The sequence below is a fragment of the Mobula birostris genome, chromosome 14, assembly GCF_030028105.1.
Source record: "Mobula birostris isolate sMobBir1 chromosome 14, sMobBir1.hap1, whole genome shotgun sequence".
NCBI classification, from domain to species: Eukaryota; Metazoa; Chordata; class Chondrichthyes; order Myliobatiformes; family Myliobatidae; genus Mobula; species Mobula birostris.
The window spans coordinates 92,992,565-93,019,044 of NC_092383.1; the positions used below are offsets into that span (position 1 = coordinate 92,992,565).

The 26,480-nt window shown below is 40.8% G+C and overlaps 1 protein-coding gene across 1 annotated transcript in view; it reads left to right on the forward strand.

The window, feature by feature from the left end:
• The window catches only part of LOC140209416 (acidic mammalian chitinase-like), a 56,267-nt gene that overhangs the window by 5,314 nt on the left and 24,473 nt on the right, over window positions 1-26,480 (forward strand). Inside the window, exons 3-5 of the mRNA XM_072277662.1 lie at window positions 141-173; window positions 935-1,139; window positions 26,166-26,222. Of these exons, the coding sequence (XP_072133763.1) occupies window positions 141-173; window positions 935-1,139; window positions 26,166-26,222 (295 nt within the window). The remainder of the gene's footprint in view (window positions 1-140; window positions 174-934; window positions 1,140-26,165; window positions 26,223-26,480) is intronic.

The following is a 26,480-nucleotide window of genomic DNA, read 5'->3' on the forward strand; positions in this document are numbered from 1 at the left end:
TATTTTTCTTTACGGGATAGAATATAATCTTGGAATATCTTGGTGCATTTATGAAATATTAATGGCAATGTACAAACGATGCATGTCTAATACTAGAAGAAATCAAAACTATAAAATAAGTGTTTGACTTTTTTTTCCAGTAGGAATCTTAATATTGTTCCAACTGCAGTTGGGTAAGTCACACTATTGTCAAATGCAAAAGCAACAGCTAGTTATCATATTTCAGCAATCTTTTTGTTAATGGTAACTTCTTAAACAATAACATAATCCATGTGCTTGTGGATTTCTTGAAATTGAATATTTTATCCACTTTAAAAATGTTCTAATTTCATCCGTTAGTCTTGCGAGACCATGGATCTGCACCTGGAAAGTCTTCACTCTCCAGAGCGCAGGCCTGGGCAAGGTTGTATGGAAGACCGGCAGTTGTCCATGCTGCAAGTCTCCCCTCTCCAAGACACCGATGTTGTCCAAGGGAAGGGCAAGGGCCGATACAGCTTGGCGTTGGTGTCGTCGCAGAGCACTGTGTGGTTAAGTGCCTTGCTCAGGGACACAACACGCTGCCTCAGCTGGGGATCGAACTCATGACCTTCAGACCGCTAGTCCAATGCCTTAACCACTTGGCCACGTGCCCACACTTTTAATTTCAATGTGTCTTTTGTATAGTTCAGGGTCTAGTGCCAAAGCATATTTCTGGTCCAGCTGTTTTAATTAATTAACTAAGTCAGTTCTCTCTTTATTAGCTTTTTTCTTAATATATGCAGTATAGGAGATCATTTGTCCTCTATAATATGTGCCTTAAAAGCATCCCAAATGATAAGACTAGAAGTCTCTTCCAACGTATTTTCTTCAAAAAAAAAGAGGATTACATTTAAACATTAAATATTATATCAAATACTTGTTTTATTATAACATGCTTTATTTTTTTATTTTGTAGGTAGTACTTACATACTTTCGTGTTATTTCACTAACGGAGCACAATACAGATCTGGACTTGCTCGATATTTGCCTGAGGACATTAATCCTTTTGTGTGCACTCATTTGATTTATGCATTTGCTGTCATAGATGAAGACAATGAAGTTGTTACTACCATGAAGAATGATGTAGATTGTTATAAAACATTTAACGGTCATAAGAAAAGGTACAAAAAAGTGGGGTGTTTTCATCAACAGTTCAGTACGTTCTAAAGGTTTTCTTAATCTGTAGTCATTTACTGACTATAGTGTCTTCATTTGCATAAATCCTTGGAAGCAGCTGGATTTGTTGAGAGAGCCATTAGTGAACCCTATGGAATCCTAGACTTGTATAAGTAAAAATGTATGAAAGCGGAAGGAATACAGTTTTCCTTGGCCTTTCGCTAGCCACCATAGGAATATTACTCCCAGTATTGATCACCACGGTTTAGAAAAAAATATGCAGGTCCAAAAGAGTGTTTCAAAAATCACCATATTATTATGACAAAATTTAAATAGTTTTAGTTTCGTATTTAAACTAAGAAAAGTTGTGGAACTATACAGCACAGACATAGGCCCTTCGGCCAAACTGATCTGTGCTGACCAAATTGCCGAACTGATGTAGTTCCATATGTCTATATGTGTGTCATATCCCTCTAAACCTTTCCAATTCATGTAACTAAATGCCTTTTAAAGGGTTCTGTAAAAAATTTTCTTTGAGTTCAGTCAACACTGGAAACTAGTGAATGTAATGTATTTAGACTAATTATAGTCTATTAAGACAAAGGGAAAAGTATTTCTATGGAAATTTGCTAACAATAAAACATAAAGAAAAGAGAGGGTTGATAAAGTCCTATAAATGTACTTTCTATCAGTTGCCTCTGAGGTGTCTTCCATTTTCCTGAGCTGTGGCTTACTCTGTACTGTAGTTGACTGAACCCATGACTATTACCCACACCTCCCGTCTCCATAAGACATAGGAACAGAATTTGACCATTTGGCTGATTGTTGCTTTTGGACAGAACAAAATTGGATTTTTCCCTGGTGTTCACCTTCTACCTCACCAGACTCCACAATCATCCTGTATACTTTTTGCCATCCTTAACAAGATTCAACCAGTAGACACGTCTTTCCCATCTCTTCCTTTTCAAAATTTTGAAAGAGCCATTTATGATGGGTTCATTCTTGCATCCTTATCAACTACTCCCTTTCTTGCAGCTTCTTCCCATGAGGTTCAACGTTGGTCTTTTTTACTTTTGCCCTTTCCATCATCAAGAACTGAAATGTTCCTTATGAGTAAAGTAGAGATGTATTCCTTCAGCCTAGTGTTGTGCATTTGGTATTCAGAATGTGATTTTCTCGATGTTGGAGAAAAGATGTGCAGAGAGACCTTAAGAATCCTGCTGCCTGCAAGTTTATCTGTCCATCCTGCACCGACCCTGACCAACTGTCTGTGACTATTATAACTAAACCAACTACAGGCTTAAGAAGCAGCACCTCATCTGGCCACATTTCAACCTTACAAACTCAATACCAAATACTACAACTTAAGCTATTTTTCTTTATATCTGTATCAAAATTCTTGTTTATGGAGGAGGTAATTTTTTTCTCTTATCAATAACATTTACCATGTTCAATATCCCTGCATTTTGAACATTTGAAACTTTTTTTATGTTTTAATACTCACTCAGTTCCCCTATTAGTTCATCAGCCTCTTCTAATCCTAAAGCAATCCTGGGTTCATCCTTTCACAGATATTTCCTTTGGTACTTTTGTCCCTTGCCAAAATTCTTGGCAACTTAAATCTTTTCTTGGTTTTCTCTCTTTCTCAGTTCTGATGAAGAGTCTTAGATGTCAAATGTTCACTTTTCCTCCACTGATACTACCTCTGCTGCTGAATGTTTCCAGCATTTTCTGTTTTTTTAAAATAATATTTTCAGCATCTGTGGTTCTTTGACGTTCATATAGGTTGGAAGGAAAGCCGTGACAGAGGGTGTACAATGTGAAGAAATTATACCCATGTTGATAAGAATGAAATGCCAAAATATTATTGTTTGGGTTTATTAACTACTTGTATATTTATTCAAGAAACAAAGTTACAGTGCAACTATAGCAAGTACTGTATGTAGAAAGGCTAAATAAAGGGTCGCGGCCTGAAAGGTCAATTGTTTACTCTTTTCTATAGATGCTGCCTGGCCTGCTGAATTCGTCCAGCATTTTGTGTGTGTTGCAAAGGAAAGGCCTTTATTGAATTGAGTGGAGAAGTTTCACTACATTGTGTAGGATGTTAATGAGGCCACACCTATACGGATTGGGCTACCAAATTTAAGGGATATACTTACCTTGGAGGCAGGGCAGAGAAGATTCCTGCATTAATTCCTGAATTACATCATTATTTTATGAGGAAAGATTAACCAGATCGTGCCTTGATCTCTTGAGGTTTTTTTTAAGTGAAATGATGTACTAGGAACATATAAAGAAAATTACAGAGGCTTTGCAGAGCGGGTAGAGGAAATTTACTAAAATAACTCCATATAGTTGTGAATAGAACAGGGAATGTAGGATTTTTCTTAAAGCAAGAGGTTGTGAGGGGATATGTTAGAGTTATTTAAAATCATACACGGTATAGGTAGAGATTATTATTGCTGAAGGTGTGAAGAATTGCAAGATGCAGATTAAATGTGATAACAACTAACCAATATGATAGCCAGATTAAAGTAATGTAACACCTGCCACTGAAACTAAGAACTTTCCAGAAAAATACAGAGGCAACGGCTCTGTAATTTTGCTGGAAATTTCTGTGAGCAATTACATGTGATGTATATAAAAATAAAAACATGCATAAGAAATTTAAACTACAAGAATGATAACACTGGATTTCATCTAAGTGCAAAGCATTCTACAAGAGTGAGGGGACTTGACAGGGTAGATGTTGAGAGAATGTTTCTAATAGTGAGGAAATAGAAAACCAGGAGGGATCTTCTCAAGATAAATGGTAACACATTTCTGTCATATGGGCAGGGGGGGGTGGCGCTGGGAGCAGACCCAAATGCAAGACACAGACACTGGAGCACGAGCCTTGGTGGAGGGAGAACAGGATTGCAGAGCCTTGGTCGAGGGAGAACAGGAATGCAGAGCCTTGGTTGAGGGAGAACAAGAACATGGAACACAGAGCCGGGACCCTACCTCGGGAACAGAACTTGGGGCCGGGGCTCTACACAGAGTCAGGACCCCTCCTAGGGGGCAGGATGTAGGGCCAGGACTCATACACAGAACACTGAGAGACAGAACTCCACTCAAGGTAGCAGCAAACGGCCGGACCTACCCAGCGGAGGCGAGAGAACAAAGACGGTTCCCAACACAAGGTAGCAGCAAACGGCCGGACCTACCTAGCGAAGGCGTGGACGCAGACAGTTCCCAAGTCAAGGTAGTGGCAAATGGCTGGACCTACCTAGTGAAGGCGTGGACACAAAGAGACAGTTCCAAGCAACAAAAGACAGTTCCTTATCTAGACACAGCAAGGCCACAGTCTTGCCCTGGTGGTTGAACCTGATGGCATTAGAGGCAAGGACACAGGCGAGGCTTCAGAAGGAAGGCGAGGGAAGCGAACAGTCCAGCCACTGAAGCTGAACCCAGGAGCTGTTTATGTAGCCAGCCCAGAATAAGAACCATGTGCCTTAATTAAGGCACCAACAGAATAAGGGAAAACCAGAAAACCTGGAATAAGGATCGATGGACCGGTCTGTGAACCGGAATGCGAACTTCACGGACCAGACCATGACAATTTCAGTCTGGTGTGAGTAAGAATTTCTTCCTTTAGATAGTGAATCTTTAGATTTCTCTCATCTAGATGGAATCCTGTGTCTAATATCAGCAAAAATTTATTTCTGTGATAGTAGGATAATGACTGCTAAAAAATAAAAACAAAATTGATGGAAGAACAGACTCCAAGGGAAGTCTTTTGAGTATTTGCTCAAGGTATTTGCCTGTGGCTCAAATGTTGAGTACTCAGAATTCTCAGGATGGTGTACCTGATGACTACGATAGAAATGTCTTTATTATTGCAAAGATTGTTATTAAAGACAGGGTCATAAGTAACTTTGGGATTACTGCTTCAGAGTAGTTATTCTCCCAAATTTTCTCTCAACTTGCTGTAGCAATGAAAACAAAGGTTAACAGACAGAATCAGACATCCACAACTCTGTTGATTCATTGTCTTACTGTCTAGGTCTCTAGCTTCTTTGAAATGACAAGGACAATCGTAGTGATAGAACATAGTACAGCACAGTACAGACCCGTTGGTTCACAGTGTTGTGTTGACCTTTTAACCTTATCTACAATCAACCTTGTCCTTTCCTCCTACATAGCCCTCCATTTTTGTTTCTTCCATGTGTCTATCTATGAGTCTCTCCAATGTCCCTAATGTACCATTACCTCCATCAGTGCATTCCAGGAACTTACACTCCCTGTGTTTTAACTGAAATTTCTCCTAAACTGATTTTAAAAGAATGCTTTCTGGCCTTCACCATTACTATCCTGGGGAAAGGTATCTGGCTGTCCACTCTATCTATGCCTCAAATTGTCTTGTATACCTCTATCAAGTTGCCTCTCATTCAGCTTTGCTCCAGAGAGAAAAGCCCTAGCTCACACAACCTTTCCTCATAAGACGTGCTCTCTAATTCAGGCAGTATCCGAGTAAATCTCCTTTGCACCTTCTCTAAAGCTTCTATATCCTTCATATAATAAAGTTGGATGCAGTTTGGGATGCATTGGTATGTTGCTAGGGTTATGACACTAAAGGAGTAAAGAACATTCCTTCATTGTGGCATTGCAGAACTGTTTTGTAACCTGGTTTGGTCCTGCCAGCATTGCTTGAAAACACGCCGTGACCTGATATTCAACATGACTCTGTACTATAGTTTTCTGTTGTTCCCTTCATTTGCAGATCAATAAAATGGTCATTGTTTGAGGCACAGTTTTGATTATATTGATTTCATGCTGCATAAGCCATTACATTTATTTTTTACTGAAAGTTTTATTGAACTTTTAGTTTGGATTTTATCATGCACTGCTGAAGGTCAAAGGCATGGATTTTTTTTCTGCTCAGAGGAATGCTTCTTTCATCACAGGAAAGGAAGTAGATTTTTTTATTGTAGGATTTCAACTCACCGATCCAAATGTTTCAACCATGAGGTGTTCAATTTTGACATTGAAGTCAAAAATTATTGTCATGTGCACAAATACAGTGAGATACAACTATAGTGGAAAAACTTGCTTGTAGTAGCATCATAGGCATGCAGATTCAGGCAACACAAAAGATACAAGACAGTGAAGAGGGAAAAGAGACTGTGCAAAACAAGTCATTTGTACAAAAAAAAAACACAATCAGAGATGTTAATGGTACTGAGAGGTGGTCTGCACTGTTCTATTGCTGAGGTAGGATTGAGGTTGTGGAAGTAGGTTCATGAACCTTAAAGATGTAGGAAAGTAGTTGTTCCTGAACCTGATGGTGTGATTTAAAGCTTCTGAACCGCTCCCTGACGGTAATATTGAGAAAAGGGTACAATTCAGATGGCGGGGGTACTTGATTATATATGCTGCCTTTTTGAGGTATCACTTCTGTCAATGGCAGGGAGGGCTGTGCCTGTGAAGGACTGGGCTGTGCCCACTACTTTCTGCAATCTCTGATATTCTTCTTGTGTTGGAATTGCCATACTTTATAAAGTGCATCTGTAGAAGTTTGTCAAGGATATTTGGTGGTACTTAATCTCCTACAAAAGTAGAAGTTTTGACTACCACCTTTGCAATTGCATCTGTTTATAAGTGTCTTTGTATACATTTATGGGAGATTAAATATTGACAATACAATTTTAATCGAGCATGCACATAGAAGTCAATCTACATTTACTTCCTACATCTCATTAATATGTTATTGTGAAGTAATTTATGCATGATCAATGATGGTACATAGTCTTGGCTTCATTTAAATTCAGATGATTTTTGCCTCCACTCATGTACACAATACAAGATTCTGCTGCCAGATTAGATATTCAAAGGATCTTTACCCTAATATGAAAGACTAGAACTTGGAAAATAGCCTCAGTTTAAGGTATCAACCATTTAGGAATAAGATCCAAAAAATTCTCGACTCATCTTTTGAAATTTACTCCTTTCCTAGTTAGGCAAACTTGTTTAATAGTTCCAAAGCTCATATCATGACATTCTTGATGGATGTGATAATCAGGCAGGAAAGTGAGCTTGAGCCGCAGGATCATGACTGAATGGTGGAAAAAATCTGAAGAAACATGTGGTCTAGTCCTTGTTCTATGTCTTACTTTAAATAAGCAGGTCATATTATTGATGAAAAACCATATTAGTTTATAAACAGAGGTGTAGAATATGAAAGGAAGATTATAGTATTTTATAAATAATTAGTTAGAGCTCATCTTAAGTGCTGTGTATAATCTAGTCAGTTCTTTTCAGGATATTTGTTAAAACCTGAGAATTGGTAAATTGATGAAGAATGGGTTTGTTAGGAAATGACTAAGAATTTGAGGAACTGAGAAAATTTTGATTTGTTCAACTTGGAACAGAGAAGGTTAAATACTATTCCATCTGGCAAGTGAGTCGATAGATCACTGGAAAAATCTCTGAAGGGGAGATGAAGGTATTTTTAGGAAGAGTACTATTGGAATCTGGAACACTCCATCTGAAATGATGTTGAAAGCCATAATAACTTTTAAAAGAATTTGGACAGGTGCGTGACAAGGAGCAATTTAAAATAGTATGGATAAAAAAGCATGGTTGAAGCATAAGTACTCCTTTAAAAGGTAACAGGTGCAAAAAAATTCAAAAGGTACCCTTTTGCACTTGTGTGATGTTTGAGTGTTTCACAAGAGTTTGGGAAACATGTTCTAAAATTAGATTCTAGATGTTCTAAATTTGTAGTTTATTGTCGTACACCCAGTACAATGAAATTCCTTGCCCATGTGAAGTCACAGTGTAAGCAATGACAAGCACGAGAACTATTGCAAGTAACAGTAGCACAAACCAAAAAAGGTGCAAATAGAAATTCTAAAGTGACAATAACAGAGGTAGAATTAATGGTTCAAGAACATGGTAGCACCATTGAATAGGTGCTAAAGAGATGATTGGTTCAGAAACCTGTCCTCAAGCTCCTGTATCTTCGAGAAGGTATTGGAGAGAAAAGGGAATGATCAGGGTATGCCTTAATCCTTGACAATGCGGTTAACCTTACTGATGCAATACACCATGAAGGTGGACTGGATGGAAGGTTGTGATGAGACTGGACAGTGTGTATCATTGCAAGTTCTGGTGATTCATACGAGGCTGAAATACAAACTGTTAGAATACTTTATATAATATATCTGTAGAAGTTTGAGAAGTTGGAGCTTAGAAAAATAGAGGGCTATGGGTAAGCCTAGGTACACCCTATCTTCGTTATGTGCGTCTTCAGACAATGCGGGTTCTCAGTTATGCGAGGAACCTATTTCTACCAACTTCTCGTTATATGCGTCCAAAATTCACAGTTATGCGAGGAGCACTGCTTTCCCACCAATACAAGTCACGTGCGCACGCCTCACAGTCTCACTCCCACTAGTCTTGCATTGATTTTGGCAACATGCGGATGTGCGAACTAGCGCTCTTAAACTGTTTGTTCTTTTTACCTACGGTGCACTGATTTTGTGCTGGAAATATTTAACTATATCTCCTAAGCATCGGATGTCAAGTCCTGGGCCATGAGTCCAGGATCAGAAACATAAAGAAAAATGCCGAGAAAATAAAAAGTGCAGTGATTGATTCATCACAAGTGTCTTCAAAGATTGTTACCAAAGTGCGTAACCCGATTATGACAAAAATGGAGAAAATGTTGAGTTTGTACATTGAGCATGAAACAAAGAGAAAAACAACACTTAGTTCCGATCATCTTTGTGTGAAAGCTTTGGAAGTTTATGGACGCCTTTGTTCAGAGGCTAGTGAGGAAGTGTCAAATGATATTGTTAGCTTTAATGCAAGTAGGGGATTGTTTTCTAAGTTTGTTAATTGTCACAGGCTTCACAACTTAGCTGTGCGTGGTGAGCAAGCCAGTGCTGACCACGAAATTGCTGAATGCTACCCTGTGCAGTTGTGGGCTTTGATAGCTGAGTTAGGCAACAACGCCAAGGCAGGTGTTTAATGCAGACGAAACCGGGCTTTTTTGAAAGCATATGCCAAAACGCACTTACATAAGTAAGGATGGAAAAACTGCGTCAGGGTTCAAGGCAGCAAAGGATAGATTGACTTTGCTTATGTTGTTCCAATGCCGAAGGAGACTGTAAGATGAAGCCTCTCTTAGTTTACTATTCACTAAGCCCCCGTGCTCTTAAGAGCTTGAGTAAGAATATGCTTCCTGTCCACTGGGCAACTAACAAGAAAGCATGGGTCACTGGTCAAATCATTGAAGATTGATTTGCTAATCATTTTGCTGTTGAGGCTGAACGCTACTGCTGGAAACAGAATCTTGCCTTTAAAGTTAACAACGATGAAGAAGAAAGTGTCGAGTTGCAGGTGAAGGATTTTACAGTGAAGCAACTGGCAGAATTTTTTAAGGCCGCAGAACACTTGGCACAAATGGCGATGGACATGGACCCAAGTTTAGAACGGAGTCAGCATTTCCGTCGTTCCCTGCAATCAAGCCTTCTTCCCTACAAGCAAATTTATGCTGAAAAACAAAATGCTGTCAAGCAAACAATCCTCACCACTTTCTTCAAACCGGTGTCATCTCCTGTTGCTGGCAGTACTGAGAGTTCTGTGAACCTTCCTTCACCCCTTGCTGTCCTTGATGATCCTGACGACACACAACCATCCACCTCATCCATGTAAAGCTGCCTGACACCACAACAACCATTCATCTCCAGGAGCAAACACGCCTGCCACTGTTGGTGAGTATTGTACTGTACACCCTAGTATGTTAACTTTCTATGATTTATTACGTTGAATATTACCTTAAATTGATGAAATATAATACGAATGTTGCCTTGTACTGCTTTTGTGTCGTATTGGTATGAAAATGTGAATAAATTACAGATAAAACATATTTAGGAAGCCTCCAGAACACATCCCTATTTTCTCCATTTAAATAATTATTCACATTATGCGTCAACTTCGAGGAACGTACCCCCCACATATAACGAGGATAGGGTGTAGTTCTAAGGTAAGGACATGTTCGGCACAGCTTTGTGGGCCAAAGGGCCTGTATTGTGCTGTAAGGTTTCTATGTTTCTAATCCTCAAGGACAAGCTGAACTTCTTAGATGCTGATGTGCTTCCTGATCATTACATCAGCATGGAAGCAAAGGGATAACCAAAATTTCGAGTCAAGATCCTACCTGACCCTAACTACTGTCGTGTCTTCACTATTCCACCCACAGCTCCCACCCACACCACCCCCCTGATGCTGAACAATTTCCACTCAGCAGATGCTTCACCTCTGTGTCCTTGCACCCATATCTCATCACGTTCCGGGCCTGTCATGATGTTGAGCTATTACTCAATTGTTTCCACCTCTTTGGAAAGAGATCCTTTCCACTCCATGTACTTTTCCCATCTCCATAGCTTCTCTTCCTCTTGGACACCCCCTATCTTGACCTTTACACTTCTAATAGCTGAAAGTTCAAAGTAAAATTTTCTTACCAGAGTACATACATGTCACGCATACAACCCTGAGATTCTTTTTCTGTGGGCACTTTTCTGAAGTGACATTAACTGTCTTAATTTCTCCATGCCACTTGTCCACTCCAGCCTTATCCCTCCATATGCACACTATGCACCAATCCCTTCTTTGTCATCTTGGTTTTTGATAGTTTTTGGTTCTTGGAGGTAACTCATCTCAGAAGATTTTTAGTGGTGTGAGGCCCAACCATTTTAAGTAGCTTTGTTAGTGCCCTGTTGTAAGCTCAGTGGGAATGCCAGCTCAATTCCACTTGCAGCTCTGCAGCTATGTTTGTATGGTGTAATTGCAGGACAGCTTTCAGGCATGAGTTTGATAACTAGAAAGTAATATTCATACCAAATATGTGCTATGCATTGCCTTGTTAAAATTAATTTACGGGATGTAGGGGTCACCAGCTAGCTCAGCATTTATTGCTCATCCTTATTTGCCCTTGATAAGGTGGCGATGAACTACCCTTTTGAACCATTGCAGTCCAAGGTGTAGATACATCCATAGTGCTGTTAAGGAGGGAATTCCAGTGACAATGAAGGGACAGTGATATTTTTCCAAGTTAGGATGGTGAGTGACTTGGAGGGGGATTTCCAAGTGGCTTTCATCCTTCTAGATGGTAGAGGTCATGGGTCTAGAAGGTGCTGCCTTAGGAACTTGGTCTGTTCTTGCAGTGCATCTTGTAGCTAGTACACACTTCACACTTGTGCAAATGTTTGTTGATGGTAGAGAAATTGGATGCTTGTGGAAGAGGTACCAATCAAGTTGGCTGTCTTGTACTGAATGATGTCAAGCTTCTTGAGTGTTTTTGGAACTGCATTCATCCAGGTAAATGATGTGTATTCCATTACACTCCTGACCTGAGCCTTGTAGATGGTGGACAAGCTTTGGGGAGTCAGGAGAAGAGTTCTTAGCCTTTGACCTGCTCTGGTAGCCACGGTGTTTATATGGCTAGACCAGTTCAGTTTCCTGTCAATGATAACTCCCAGGATATTGATAGTGGGGGATTCAGTAACGGTGATGCCACTGAATGTCAAGGGGATGATGGTTAGAGCCTCTCTTGTTGGAGATGGCCATTGCCTGGCATTTGCTTGGCTTGAATGTTACTTGCCAGTTGTCAGCCCAAGCCTGGATATTGTCCAGGTCCTGCTGCATTTGGGTATGAACTTCTTTACTGTCTGAGGAGTCACAAATGGTGCAGAACATTGTGCAGTCATCTGCGAATGTCTCCACTTCTGACCTTATGATGGAAGGAAGATCATTGATGAAGCAGCTGAAGATGGTTGGTCCTAGGACACTTCCCTGAGGAACTCCTGCAGTGATATCCTGAAGATGAAATGTTTGACCTCCAACCACCACAACCATCTTCCTTTGTGTCAGGTATGATTCCAACCAGCAGAGGGTTTTCCCCTTAAAGCTAGGGTACTTTGAAGCCGTACTTGGTCAAATGCTGCTTTGAAGTCAAGGTTATCACTCTCACCTAACCTCTGGTATTTAGCTCTTTGGTCCATGTTAAGTAGTAACTACCTCTACTTAAAGGCAAGGACCCATGGTATTGTAGCAGTCAGTGCAAGGCTTTTACAGTGTGCAGCATTGGGAGTTGGGAGTTCAATTTCCACGCCATCTGTATGAAATTTGTACATCCTTCCTATGAGTGCATTGGTTTCCTCTCACATTCTAAAGTTGTGTTGGTTATTAAGTTAATTGGTCATTGCAAATTGTCCTGTGATTAGGCTAAGGTTAAATAGGTTGCTGGGTGGTGTGGCTCATTAAGCCAGAAGGGTCTGTTCCGTACAAAATAGTAAACAAAGAAAAAGATTGCTGTAGGGGATATAATAGCAGCCTGACATACACTACTGTTTTGTACTGACTGAAGCAGTTGTAGCAACATGCAACATGTTGTTTGTTGTGCTACTATTTTTAAAGTGCTATAGACTCAATGTTAGATAAGCAGCATGCACAACATCTTTTATTAATGAAAAGCAAACGTTGGAGGTAATTGGTTGGTTGCATATGTCTTTCAAATGTTTGGGTTGAGGGACTCTCCTTCCAGATCTGGTGCTAACAGGTTGTATTTCTCTTGGGGCTTATTAACAAACTGTGGTGTTTTCACTCTATAGGGTAAGTGGTGCACCTTTGACTATATCCAAATCTGGTTCTCCTTTCGTCTTCCTGAAGTGGGTGGTGCCTATTCCTCCAATTTGGTATGCTCTCTGTCATCAAGAATTTGTATAATCTGTGATGTGTGTCTGTAATTCTTCACCGAAATAAAAGCAAAGAAGTAGTACACTTAGTTGGTTAGGCAGTGGTCAGTTGGAAAAACAAATGTTTCATGATTCAGTTCGAAGCTTGTTGTCAGAACCAGGAAAGACAGAACACAAGTTTTAAATTGCGGAGAAGGTGGGGAGCAAAGGGAATATCTCCAATACAGGAATATGTCCATAAAAGTTCTCAGTCACCCAGATCAATGTATAGCTGAGTAGTTTTCCTCAAGTCAAGACTCGGCTGTATATTTACACCTAAAGGATAAGGGACACTCCTTTGATAACAATGTGTATATTTTGGACAGGGAGGACAAGTAGTTTGAAAGAAGGTTTAAATCTTTGTTAAACTGGAAAACCTGTCTCTGAACAGAGGGAGGTGAGGTGCGACACCACCTATCAGCTACTTACAATGCAGTCCTAACATCTCGACCCTGACGTTTCCACAACAGTTCACGCCTCCATTCATGCAAAGATAAGTTTAATGACCATCTCATTACCTCCACAACTCTTAACGACGCTCATGTAATTGCTATACCTTTAAACAATTCAGAGTTTATAAGCCAGAAAACTACTCACCATGGATCAGATCTGAAGAAGCCTTTCGGAGGAGTGGTGAAATGTCTTCTAGACAATGCAGCAAATCCAGTTGCTTTGATTTACTACTGCTTGATATCCATTAAGGGAATGATAACTGGGAGGCCATGACAGATCATCTAGTGAATGGGCTAAAAGGAGCAGCTGGGGAGAAATAGAACAAAAGCTTTTTTTAATGGGAGCAGTCAGAGGATATAAGCAGGAATATGAAAAAGTGAAAAACGCAAGGTGTATGCTGCAAATTAGGTTCTGTTCGTTGAGAGAGAATCTGAACAAATATTGCAAATGGATAACTACAGCAGAAAATGATGGTGTAACTAGCATGGTTCTGAAAACCTGTGCTAACCAACTGGTGGGAATGTTCAAGGACATCTTCAATCTGTCTTTGCTACAGCCAGAGGTTCCACCTGCTTCAAAAACGTGACAATCGTACCATTGCCCAAGAAGAACAGGGTGAACTACCTCAGTGACTATCACCCAGTGGCACTGGCATCAACTTTGATGAAGTGCTCTGAGAGGTTGGTCATGGCTATAATCAACTTCTGCCTAAGCAAGGGCCTGGACAATCTGCAATTTGCCTAATGCATAATAGGTCTACAGAGGATGTAATTTCACTGGATGCATTCTTATGTCAGGCTGCTGTCTATTGACTACAGCTCATCATTCAACACAATCACACAATCATACCCTCAATTCTAACCAAAATGCTCCAAAACCTGGGCTGCTGTACCTCCCTCTGCAACTGAATCTTTAACTTCCTCATTGGAAAACCACAGTCTGTGTGGATCGTAAGTTATATTTCCTCTTCGCTGACAATCAACACTGGCACACCTCAAGGATGCTTGATTAGCTCAATGCTCTACTCTCTCTACACCCTTGACTGTGTGGTTAGGTACAGATCACTCGTCTGAGTGCTACTGGTACTCTGTAACCCAGTACTACCTGTCACATGGTTGGGTGGTTGGCGACTAAACCAGCTCCCCCACCAGGCTTGCCTGGTGAGGAGGGTGGCTAGACACCCTGCAGGATGAAAAACTTGACCTATCAAAGGGCGGATTAACCCTGTGATAGGGTCAACAGCCATCTAGCAAACACGTGCTGTGAAGCGCAGAAAGGGCATCCCCTGTGTCGAAGCTTGGTCTAGCCATTCACTGGAACAGAACTTCCCCCTGCCGTCTTGGACCCTGCCATGCTGCTGGCTCCGGGAGGAGACGTTGAGAGGGTGGGTCTGGACCTGTGCTACCTCACTATAGTCAATGTTTATGCCCCAACTCTTTGACTAATCCCAGTGAAGTTAAGGAGGCATTCTACAGTGAGCTAAATGGTATGGTCGGATCTATGTCTATTGATCAAACCTCCACACAGACTGAATGCTGCCAAACCACCCAAAAAGCTGAACACCACCAAATTGAAACATCATGACTGTGCTGATGCCCTGAAATCATCTATGGAAACTGCTGTAAGCAGACTGGTTGAGAATCCACCAGACGATATTACTGAGCACTGGAATGCCTTCAAAGAAACGGTCTACAGCGCTGCCCAGGACACCTTGGGGAAAGTCAAGTGCAAGCATCCGGACTGGTTTGATGAGAGCAACCAATCTGTGCAAAACCTTCTAAGAGCTAAGGCAGCTGCACACCAGGCTCTTCTTCGACACCCAAACTCAAGTTCTAAAAAACGTGCCTTTTTGAGTGCAAAATCAACTTTGCAGAGGCAGCTCAGAGCTATGAAAGACTGGTGGTGGGTGAACAAGGCCAAGGAGTTACAAGCCTTCACTGACTGTAATGACTCAAGAAGCTTCTATGAAGTAATCAAGGTTGTGTATGGTCCATCAAAACAAGGCACCTCACAACTCCTGAGCAAGGACAGTACATCCATTTTCACTGAGAAGTCAGAGCACATGAAAAGATGGCAAGAACACTTCCACAAGCTGCTGAACAGACCAGGAACCATCACCGATGAAGCACTGGGCAGAGTACACCTTCGACCCATACCGTTCGAGCTAGATGCTCCCCCTACTCTTCACAGGTCATCAAAGCCATCAAACAGCTAAAACCCAACAAAGCACCAGGGCCTGACGATATCGCAGCCGAGATCTACCAGTGTGGTGGTCACACACTGACATCATGCCTGCACCAGCTGTTCATAAAGTTGTGGGGAGCTACAGAACTACACAAGAATTCAAAGACTCATCAATCATGACCATCTACAAGAACAAGGGAGACAAGAGAGACTGTCAGTTGTGGGAAAATGCCTCGCAAAGATCATCCTTAGACGCTTGGTATCCAACATCAGTGACAACATCCTTCCAGAAAGCCAGTGTGGTTTTCGAACAGGCCGTAGTACAGTGGACATGATCTTTTCACTGAGGCAGCTTCAAGAGAAATGTGTTGAGCAGCAGAGAAGTTTCTATGTCACATTTGTTGACCTAACCAAAGCATTGACACTGTTGGTAGAGAAGGCCTGTGGAAGCTCCTACCAAAATTCAGTGCCCCCCCCATGCCTAACCAACATCATCCGTCAATTCCACGAAGGCATGGAAGGCGCATCAACATGTGTGGTGAGTTGTCAGACCCATTTTCCATCAGCAACGGCGTAAAACAGGGTTGTGTTCTGGCTCCTACTCTAGACTATTCTTCGCTGCTGTTCTTCAGGATGCCACATCAGACCTGAAGTTAGGGGTCTTCCTACAAACGAGGGCTGATGGTGGGCTGCTCAACCTCGCAAGTTTGAGAGCAAAAACAAAAGTCGGGGACATTGTGGCGCATGAGCTACAGTTTGTTGATGACTGTGCACTGGTTGCCCACTCTCTCAAAAACTTACAGGAGATCACCAGTCGCTTTGCCAGTGCAGCCAAAAGCTTCGAACTGACAAATCAGCCTGAAGAAGATGGAAGTTTTGTACCAACCGGCTCCTGGCTCAAGCTACGAAGAACCAACTGTCCTCATTGATGACACTCGTCTCAAGGCTGTCAACAAGTTTTGCTACCTGTGTAGCATAATAACATTCTCAGCTTCTCTGGATGTAGAGATTGAGTCAAGAACCAGAAAAGCCTGCTTTGCCTTTGGTCAGCTGAAAGATTGAGTTTGATCACAGAACGTTGGGTTGGCTACCACGTGCAAGGTATACAAGGCCATTGTCATATCAGCCTTGTTATACAGATGTGAGACATGGTGCCCATATCAGAGACACGCCAGCTTGACCAACTGCAGTAGCATCACCTACGTTCTCTGACGAAGATAACCTGGCGAGACAAGGTCTCCAATACCGAGGTCTTCTCTCGAGCCGGAATGCCAGTAGTTTCAACCTTGGTGATGTCAGACCGACTGCACTGGGCAGGACATGTTGTCAGAATGCCTGACGGAAGACTGCCCAAGGACATCTTGTACGGCCAACTGTCCAGTGGTACCCAAAAACGAGGAGGCCAGCGACTATGGTACAAGGATGTTCTGCACAGGAGCCTCAAGAAAGCTGACATTGCTCCACCAACATGGGAGGATCTGGCTCAAGATCGCTCACAGTGGAGTGACGCCATCAGAAAAGGTGTGGACGCTGCTGAGAGCAAGCTCAATGAGGCAACAGAGGAAAGGCACAGGAGCTTCTGCTCCTGCTGCCCCTCCAAGCCTCACCTGCCAAGTATGTGGCAAGCAGTGCCCGTCAAGGATCGGCCTGTACACCCACTCCAGGACACGCATATCAAACCCCACTAACTGACTGAAAGGAACCATCATCATCCTATAGGGTGGATAGCCAGAGCGAGGTACAGCTCAAATGCCATCTGTAAATTTGCTGACAACATGACTATTGTTGGCTGAATTTAAGGTTGTTACAAGGACATGTACAGGATTGAGATAGATCAGCTGGTCGTGTGGTCGCAGCAACAACCTTGCACTCAATGTCAGTAAGACCAAAGAATTGATTGTGTACTTCAGGAAAGGTAAGTCGAGGGAACACACCAGTCCTCAGCAAGGGATCAGAAATAAAAAGGGTGAGCAGTTTCAAGTTCCTGAATGTCAACATCTCTGAGGATTTATCTTGAGCCCAACATATTGATACAATTACAAACCCCATTTCCAGAAAAGTTGGGATATTTTCCAAAATGCAATAAAAACAAAAATCTGTGATATGTTAATTCACGTGAACCTTTATTTAACTAACAAAGATACAAAGAAAAGATTTTCAGTAGTTTTACTGACCAACTTAATTGTATTTTGTAAATATACACAAATTTAGAATTTGATGGCTGCAACACACTCAACAAAAGTTGGGACAGAGTTAAAATAAGATTGAAAAGTGCACAGAATATTCAAGTAATACCGGTTTGGAAGACTCCACATTAAGCAGGCTAATTGGTAGCAGGTGAGGTATCATGACTGGGTATAAAAGTAGCATCCATCAAAGGCTCAGTCTTTGCAAGCAAAGATGGGTCGTGGCTCACCCCTTCGTGCCAAATTTCGTGAGAGAATTGTTAGTCAGTTCAAAAGGAACATTTCTCAACGCAAGATTGCAGAGAATTTAGGTCTTTCAACATCTACAGTACTTAATATTGTGAGAAGATTCAGAGAATTTAGAGACATCTCAGTGCGTAAGGGGCAAGGTCGGAAACCACTGTTGAATGCGCGTGATCTTTGAGCCCTCAGGCGGCACTGCCTAAGAAACCGTCATGCTACTGTGACAATTATAGCCACCCGGGCTCGGGAGTACTTCAGAAAACCATTGTCACTCAACACAGTCTGTCGCTGCATCCAGAAATGTAACTTGAAACTGTATTACGCAAGGAGGAAGCCATACATCAACTCTATGCAGAAACGCCGGCGAGTTCTCTGGGCCCGAGCTCATCTCAGATGGACCGAAAGACTGTGGAACCGTGTGCTGTGGTCAGATGAGTCCACATTTCAGCTAGTTTTCAGAAAAAACGGGCATCGAGTTCTCCGTGCCAAAGATGGAAACGATCATCCAGATTGTTATCAGCAAAAGGTGCAAAACCAAGCATCTGTGATGGTATGGGGGTGCATCAGTGCCCACGGCATGGATGAGTTGCATGTATGTGAAGGTACCATTGACTCTGAGGCGTATATTAGGATTTTAGAGAGACATATGCTGCCATCAAGGCGACGTCTCTTTCCGGGACGTCCATGCTTATTTCAGCAGGACAATGCCAGACCACATTCTGCACGGGCTACAACAGCGTGGCTTTGTAGACACAGAGTGCGTGTGCTTGACTGGCCTGCTGCCAGTCCAGATCTATCTCCTATTGAAAATGTATTGCGCATCATGAAGAGGAGAATCAGACAACGGAGACCACGGACTGTTGAGCAGCTGAAGTCTTATATCAAGCAAGAATGGACAAAATTTCCAATTGCAAATCTACTACAATTAGTACCCTCAGTTCCAAAATGATTAAAAAGTGTTATAAAAGGAAAGGTGATGTAACACAATGGTAAACATGCCTCTGTCCCAACGTTTGTTGAATGTGTTGCAGCCATCAAATTCTAAATTTGTGTATATTTACAAAATACAATTAAGTTGGTCAGTAAAACTATTGAAAATCTTTTCTTTGTACTTTTGTCAGTTAAATAAAGGTTCATGTGAATTAACATATCACAGATTTTTGTTTTTATTGCATTTTGGAAAATATCCCAACTTTTCTGGAAATAGGGTTTGTAGAAAGGAGGCATGGCTGCAGCTATGTTTTATTAGCAGCTTGAGGAGAATTGGTATGTCACCAAAGACACTTGAAAACTTCTATAGATGTAGCATGGATAGTATTCTAACTGGTTGCATCACCATCTGGTATGGAAGGGCCACTGCACCAGATCGGAAAAAGATGCAAAAAATCATAAATTCAGCCAACTTCATCATTGGCACAGCATCTGGGACATCTTCGAAAGAGGCAGCATCCATCATTAAGGACCCCTATCACCCAGGACATGCCCTCTTCTCATTGCTACCATTGAGGAGGTGCAGGAGCCTGAAGACACGCACTCAACATTTCAGGAACAGCTTCCTCCTCTCTGCCATCAGATTTTTGAATGAACAATGAACCGTGAACACTTCCTCAGTATTTTCCCTCTTTTTTGCTTACTTAATTTTTATATATCGTTGCTCCTTTCTACATTTTCTGGCACATCGGGTGGCAACATTGCCGTTTCTTTAATATTTGTTTTTTATGAGGTTGAGTTGCTAGCTTGACGCTCGACCCAACATGGATGGAAAGTGTGCAAGGAGCCGGCCTCTCAGGATGCTCTGTCGTTTAACAAATTCATGGCTGACCTAACGAACTTAAATTCTGCTTTGCTCTCGACCTGGTTTTTCCTTTCATCCTCTGCTTATCATTCAAAAATATAAAATTATTCAAAGATTCTGTTTCCCGCCTGCCATTCTTTAAGAAAAGGAGTTTTTTCCCCTTTTTTTGGTGCGTGCCTGTGTGCATGCGAGTCTCTGTGTGTGCGTGCATCTGTGATGCTATCTTTTTCATGGCTTTTACAAGGCACGGAGCGAGAGAGAGACTGTGTGGCGCGCCACTCCTCACACAGACATTTTTGCAGTATTTTCCCCTTTATTTTATGAGGTCGAGTTGCGATCTCGACACTCAACCCGGCGCGGATGGAAAGCATACTCGGGAGCGGACTTGACTGGTTTCGAACCCGGGAACCTCCGCTCCCGGATCCAGCGCTGATGTCATTGCGCCACCAGCTGGCCCAGGAATTTTTTTTCATTTAAAAAAAGAGAAAAGGAGTTTTAAAGACTCCCAACCCTGTGAAAGGGAACAAATGCGTCATATTTTAAAAATTGAATTGTTTTTCTGAGATCAAATGCAGACAGCTTGGACAGGTCAAACTCTGCTCCCTAGCGTTCTGAACTATGAAAAATTACACAACTCTGTAAATCAAAAAATTGGTTTACTGTTTTATTCTTGTGATTTTTAGTACATATTTAAGCTCCTGTAAATGTTACTGGTTTATTGATGCTGTTCTGAATGTCCTTACTTTGTCCATCCTGACTCATTTTATTTATAAAATTTCTAAGCTGGCAATTCAGGGAATGGGACAAATGGATTTCCCGCTTCACACCTTACAGTTAGGGAAGGAAGGAGGAGGTATGGTTCTTCCTTGCCTGAGAAATTATTTTTATGCCTCACAGATAACCCCTCTGTTATATTGGTGTAATAGGGAATATAAGGCTAGATAGAAGGAAATAGAATTTGGATTAGTTGACAGTTTTCCTCTTCAGGCCTCAATAGCTGACAAAGGATTGATGGCCCAGTTGGAAAAATTTAAAAACGCTTGGATAAATCTTAAATTAAAAGTATGGCAGAAGGTGGTTAATTCATGTGGAATTAATAACATGTTAAAACTCTTTAGATGGTGTGCATATGATACCGAATTCCTTCCCAACAGAGGAGATAAAAGATTTGAGCTATGGATAAAGAAAGGTCTTACAACCTACCTCTCATTTATAGATAAAAGAGTATTACAAAGTTTCCAAATCCTGCAGGGCAAACATGGCCTAGAACATAATGACTTTTTTAGCTACCTTCAAGTACGAAACTATGTTAACCAGAGTTGTAGATATACAGACCTATCAACAGTAGAATTAGAATTTTTCAAGATTCTGAATTTGGCTTGCAGTTCAATACTTAGTAAATCAGTTTCTCGATTATATAATGCACTCTCCCATGCTAAAAATGTAAATACACTGTATATTAAAGAGAAGTGGGAGAAAGAAGCGGGGTTGGTACTTTCAGAGGAGGCTTGGGAGAAAATCTGCAGCTTTCAATGGTGCTCAACTAATTCTTTGACTTGGAGAGAACATTGTTGGAAAAACATTATAAGATACTTCAAGACCCCATATCAGGAAAAATATAAAGATACAAATGTGATGTGTTGGAGAAGGTGCGGCTCCAAGGAGGCAAATCATTTTCATATTTTTTGGGATTGCCCTAAATTAAGTCTATTTTGGGAAGGTATAGAACATTAGTTAAGGTACTTAGGTCCCAGATACCTCTGAACTTTGAGACGCTCTATTTGGGGCATGTATTGTTTCTTGAACAGAAGGAAGATATAAAGTTGCTGCAGGCCCTCTTAGCGGCAAGTAAGAAATCAATCACTAGAAAATGGCTAAATCCAATACCACCTACATTAGAAGATTGGTATGAAATTATCTTGGAAATATTTAAAATGGAAAAGTTGACTTACTCCCTGAGAACTCAAAAAGAAAAATTTTATCAAATCTGGAATAAATGGATTGAATATATAACCCCAATGCGAGCAGACTTTAGATGACTCTCCTAATGATTTATACTGCTCTTCTCATCAACACAGTAATATTGCTAACGTAAGCACCCCTAGTCTAAATGTTTGTTTTTTTTTGTTTTCTTTTGGAAAATAGAGAATTAACACAAGTAAAGGGAAAGATTTGGGAAAGGGATAAAAAAATGAAAAAATTAAGTAAATAAGTACATAGGGATTGGATAATTATGTCTGTGGGCAGGAGCAAGCATGAACAAATTAGGATATAAACACCTACAATGGTTGATACATAGGCTTATATACAACATTTTGGACCAGTGGAAATGGTCCAGAAGGGTTATATGGAAACTAATATTACCATTTTTCTTAACAACTAATTCCATTACTTAGCCTAATAGGTTAGATTTACCACAGTACATAATTACCTACTTAAATGTTTATTTTCCTTTTATATCATCTCAATGTGTACTTGAGAATGTATAAATAATTGTAGTTTTATACATATAAAAAAATGGAAAAGGTTATATGTGTGAAAAAAGTACATGATATTTGTGAATTCCTTATCCAAATAAAAATAAAATTAAAAAAAAAAATTCTAAGCTGCTGTATTATAAGATTTTGGTGATGGTAATGACAAGATAACATTAAAAGAAATTATATTTTGTGGTTTATTGTCAGTTTGATTTGCTGGCTGAATCTTTTGAGTGTTTTTATGTTTTCCTTGTATGTGGTGTTGAGCATATGATGGGAGGACAAGATCATCTGTACTGATGCAGTTGTTGCTCCACTCACGCCACACGAGGAAAGCTCAAGCCAGGAGGATACTACACCATCGTACTTTCCGCAACTGAGCTTCAGCTCTGATATTGGCACTGCAAGCTATGAACGGGTTAGACTAGAGGTGTGAATTTTACATGTAAAGAGATCTGACATTAATAGGCTGTAGCTCTGCAGTGTGCTAAAGAAATTAACGTACTACCTTCTTGGAGACTGGAGTTGCACTCCGTTCTGCTCTGCATTACTGAGATGAGGAATACTGTAGGGGAACATGAATGGCAAGACTGAGTGGATACACATGGATATGTCTATTGCAATGACCAGTCTGCTTGTGAGCCTGAAAGAGATGTTAAAGACCATGGGGAGTCATTCTATACCTTCTGTTGAACCTTATGCTTCAGAATTAGTTATATATTATCACTGACTTAGTTGACAGAAAATTTATTGTTTTGTGGCTGCAGCACATTAAAATTACAGTAAAATTAAGTTCAAAAGAATAGTAAAGTAGCGTTCATGGACAGTTCAGTAATCTGATTACAGAGTGGAAAAAAACCATTTCTGAATCGAATGTGGGTCTTCAGACTCCTGTACCTCATCTCTAATGGTAGTAACAAGAAGAGGGCATGTCTTGGAAGGTGTTGGTCCTTAATGATTGATGCCACTTTCCAGAGGCACTGCCTCTTGAAGATGTCCTCTGATGGGGAGGACTATGTCTGCGATGGAGCTGGCTGACTACAACCCTCAACAATCCAGAGCAGGTAATGAACTGTGATGTTGCTCCCACTGAGACAAAGGCAGAGGCCAGCCAATGACTGTCTGCCTCACTGGAGTCTACTTGCTAGCACCTGAGAATAGACACAAAATTCCGTAGACATTCTAAATTGTGAGCAACACACAAAATGCTGGAGGAGCTCAGCAGATCAGGCAGTATCCGTGGAGGGAAATAATCAACAATTTAGGCCATTATATCAATAGTTTATTTCCTCCACAGAAACTGCCTGACCTGCTGAGTTTCCACTTCAGGAGCTGAGAGGTGGCATTCAGGGTAGACGCATCAACAGTGACAATAACACAGCACTGATTAATTGATTGTTCTGGTACAGATACGAGGGGTGATTGATAAGTTTGTGGCCTAAACTAGAAGGAGTCAATTTTAGAAAACCTAGCACATTTATTTTTCAACATAGTCCCCTCCTACATGAACACACTTAGTCCAGCGGTGGTGGAGCATACGGATCCCTTCTTTGTAGAAGTCCACAGCAGGGGTGATTGATAAGTTCGTGGCCTAAGGTAGAAGGAGATGAGTTATACAGCTCTTGTTACATGCACGTGCAGTTCAACTGTTTGAGTGGTTATGCAGAAAGTTCGAAGTTAATAACTCATCTCCTTCTACCTTAGGCCATGAACATATCAATCACCCCATGCTGTGGGCCACTTCTGAAGTTCCAAGATGCTGACTTCTACAAAGAAGGGACTCGTATGGTCCACGACCGCTGGACTAAGTGTGTAAATGTAGGAAAAATAAATGTGCTAGGTTTTCTAAAACTGACTCCTACCTGAGACCATGATCTTATCAATCACCCCTCATATTAAGGCATTGTCGCCGGTGATAGGATCCAACTTAAACTAACCAGGATGTTTGGTGCAGGAGAGTGCTAGTGGCATGCAAGGATGAATAATGTCTTTGCCAGTGAAGTTCGTATATTTGCTTTAAATTCACTGGTCAAAATGTTAGTGTGTTAGATTTCTAATTGCAAGGCACCTGCTTCAGCATAATGAGAAACTGAGATGATAAGGAAGGGCTCAAAAGTATAGAGCACTGCATGGTCATTGTGGGGATTAGTTTTCCTCTCATTAATATGTGTGTAAGATGTATTGTGGAATTGACCGTTTTGTAAAAAGTGTATAATTTCAGTAAGTACTGAGAATTCTCCTTACCCAACTTGTGATATCATCTGGGTCACTGACAGAGTTCCCTCTGATTTTCCATTTATGGGTAAGGGAGTTAATCTCCCTTATAATTAGCTCTTGCTTTAACCTCTGTTCATGTAAGCCTTGATGAAAAGTCGTATTAAAGGCAATTACAGGTTGTATCAGAAATGAATGCATCCTCATTGGCCTGAGGAACAACTAACGAGAGTTGTATGCTAATGTTATAAATTTAATTTCTTGCTAAGTGGTTAAGTGTTGCTCTTTTATCAGTGGTAAACAAGCCAAGTATCCATTATGCAATGTTAATGTATTAATAACTCTGCAATATCTGTAGATCTTTAATGAAACCAAATGGTTTCATTAAAATGCTGGAGAAACTCAGCAGATCAGGCAGCATGCAGTATATGGAGGGAAATAAAGTCAATGTTTTGAGATGAGACCCTTCATCAGGACTGTATCCTCGAATCCCTTATTTGTCAAAAATGTATCCATTCCTCCAACTACTGAGGATCAAGGGCATTTATTTCAGTAAGAACACCCCTCATTCTCCTAAACTCCAGCCAACTATGCTGCAGCTATTCTTCAGTAGACAATCCTCTCATGCCAGGAATTAGCTCGGTGATTCTCCTTTAGTAAGGGGACCAAGACTGTGTGGTGTTCAGATGTGATCTTGGTACCCTGTGGAATTATAACAAAACTTCCATATATGTGAACTCTAATCCTTTTCCAGAAATGCCAGTATTCCATTTACATTCTTGAACTACTTGACGCATCTGTCTGCTACCTTTTAGGTAACTCATCCACAAGAACACCTAGATCCCGTGGTACCTGTCAGTCCTCTTTATCACCTCTTCAAAAAAACTCAATCAAATTTGTGAGCCACAATTCCCCACACACACAGTACCGTGCTGACTATTCCAATAAATGATCATCAGCTTTTAACATTCAGTGGGAATGACCATTTCCAAATTCTTCCAGTATCCTCATTGTGAGGTAAAAGGATAAAAGTCATTAACCAGAAGCTTAGCTCGACCAACTATGTATAAAACATGATTACAGGTAAAAAGGTCAGTGCCTGGGGATACTGTATGAGGGAGCTTATCTCTGTACTTTTTCCACCATTCCGGACAAAGTAGCTGGTTAGATTGGCACACGATCTGCCATCCTAGCATTCACAGTACCAACTACAAGATGTACTGCAATTATGGGCCTAATCTCATCTTCTGATTTTCTGAACATCCAATTTCTGATAGAAGCACGACTTAGCTGGAGTGTATGGATGCCATCAAATGTAAATATTCATCCAAGTTGCACAGCATCCTAATGTGAAACTATATTACCATTCCTAATTGTTGCTGGGTTAGATGTTAGAACTCTTCGGTTAAGGAAAAAGGCACTCTGCCACCTTCTTAAGAACAGTTAGGAAATACAATGAATGCTAACCTTATCAGCGTCATACAATGAATTACTTTTTAAAAGATTTCCTTAAATCAAAAGACCTTGCAGGCATTTCCCCAAATAACTTAACCAAATACAACTCTCTTGGGGTTATTTCACAAAATTCTCTGCATAGATTTCCTTTAGACTATTGAGACCAATATTTGTTGAAAACATACTGAAAGTTTACTTGCATTCATTATTTTTAAAAAATATGAATTTGCTTTATTTCCTAAAGGAATAAAAATTTGAAGACACTTCTGGCTATTGGAGGTTGGAATTTTGGTTCAGTGAGGTAAGAACTTATGATAAGAATATAATGAGTAAAATTTGTAAGTGCAACGAATGTCAATTGCTTATCATCTGTCCACAGTATTCCGTAAGATAGAGGAGCAGAATTAGGCCATTTGGCCCATCGAGTCTGTGCTATTTCATCATGGCTGATGCATTTTCCCTCTCAGCCCCAATCTCCTGTCATCTTCCTGTATCCCTTCATGCCCTGACTAATCAAGAATCTATCAAGCTCTGCCTTAAATATACCCAATGACTTAGC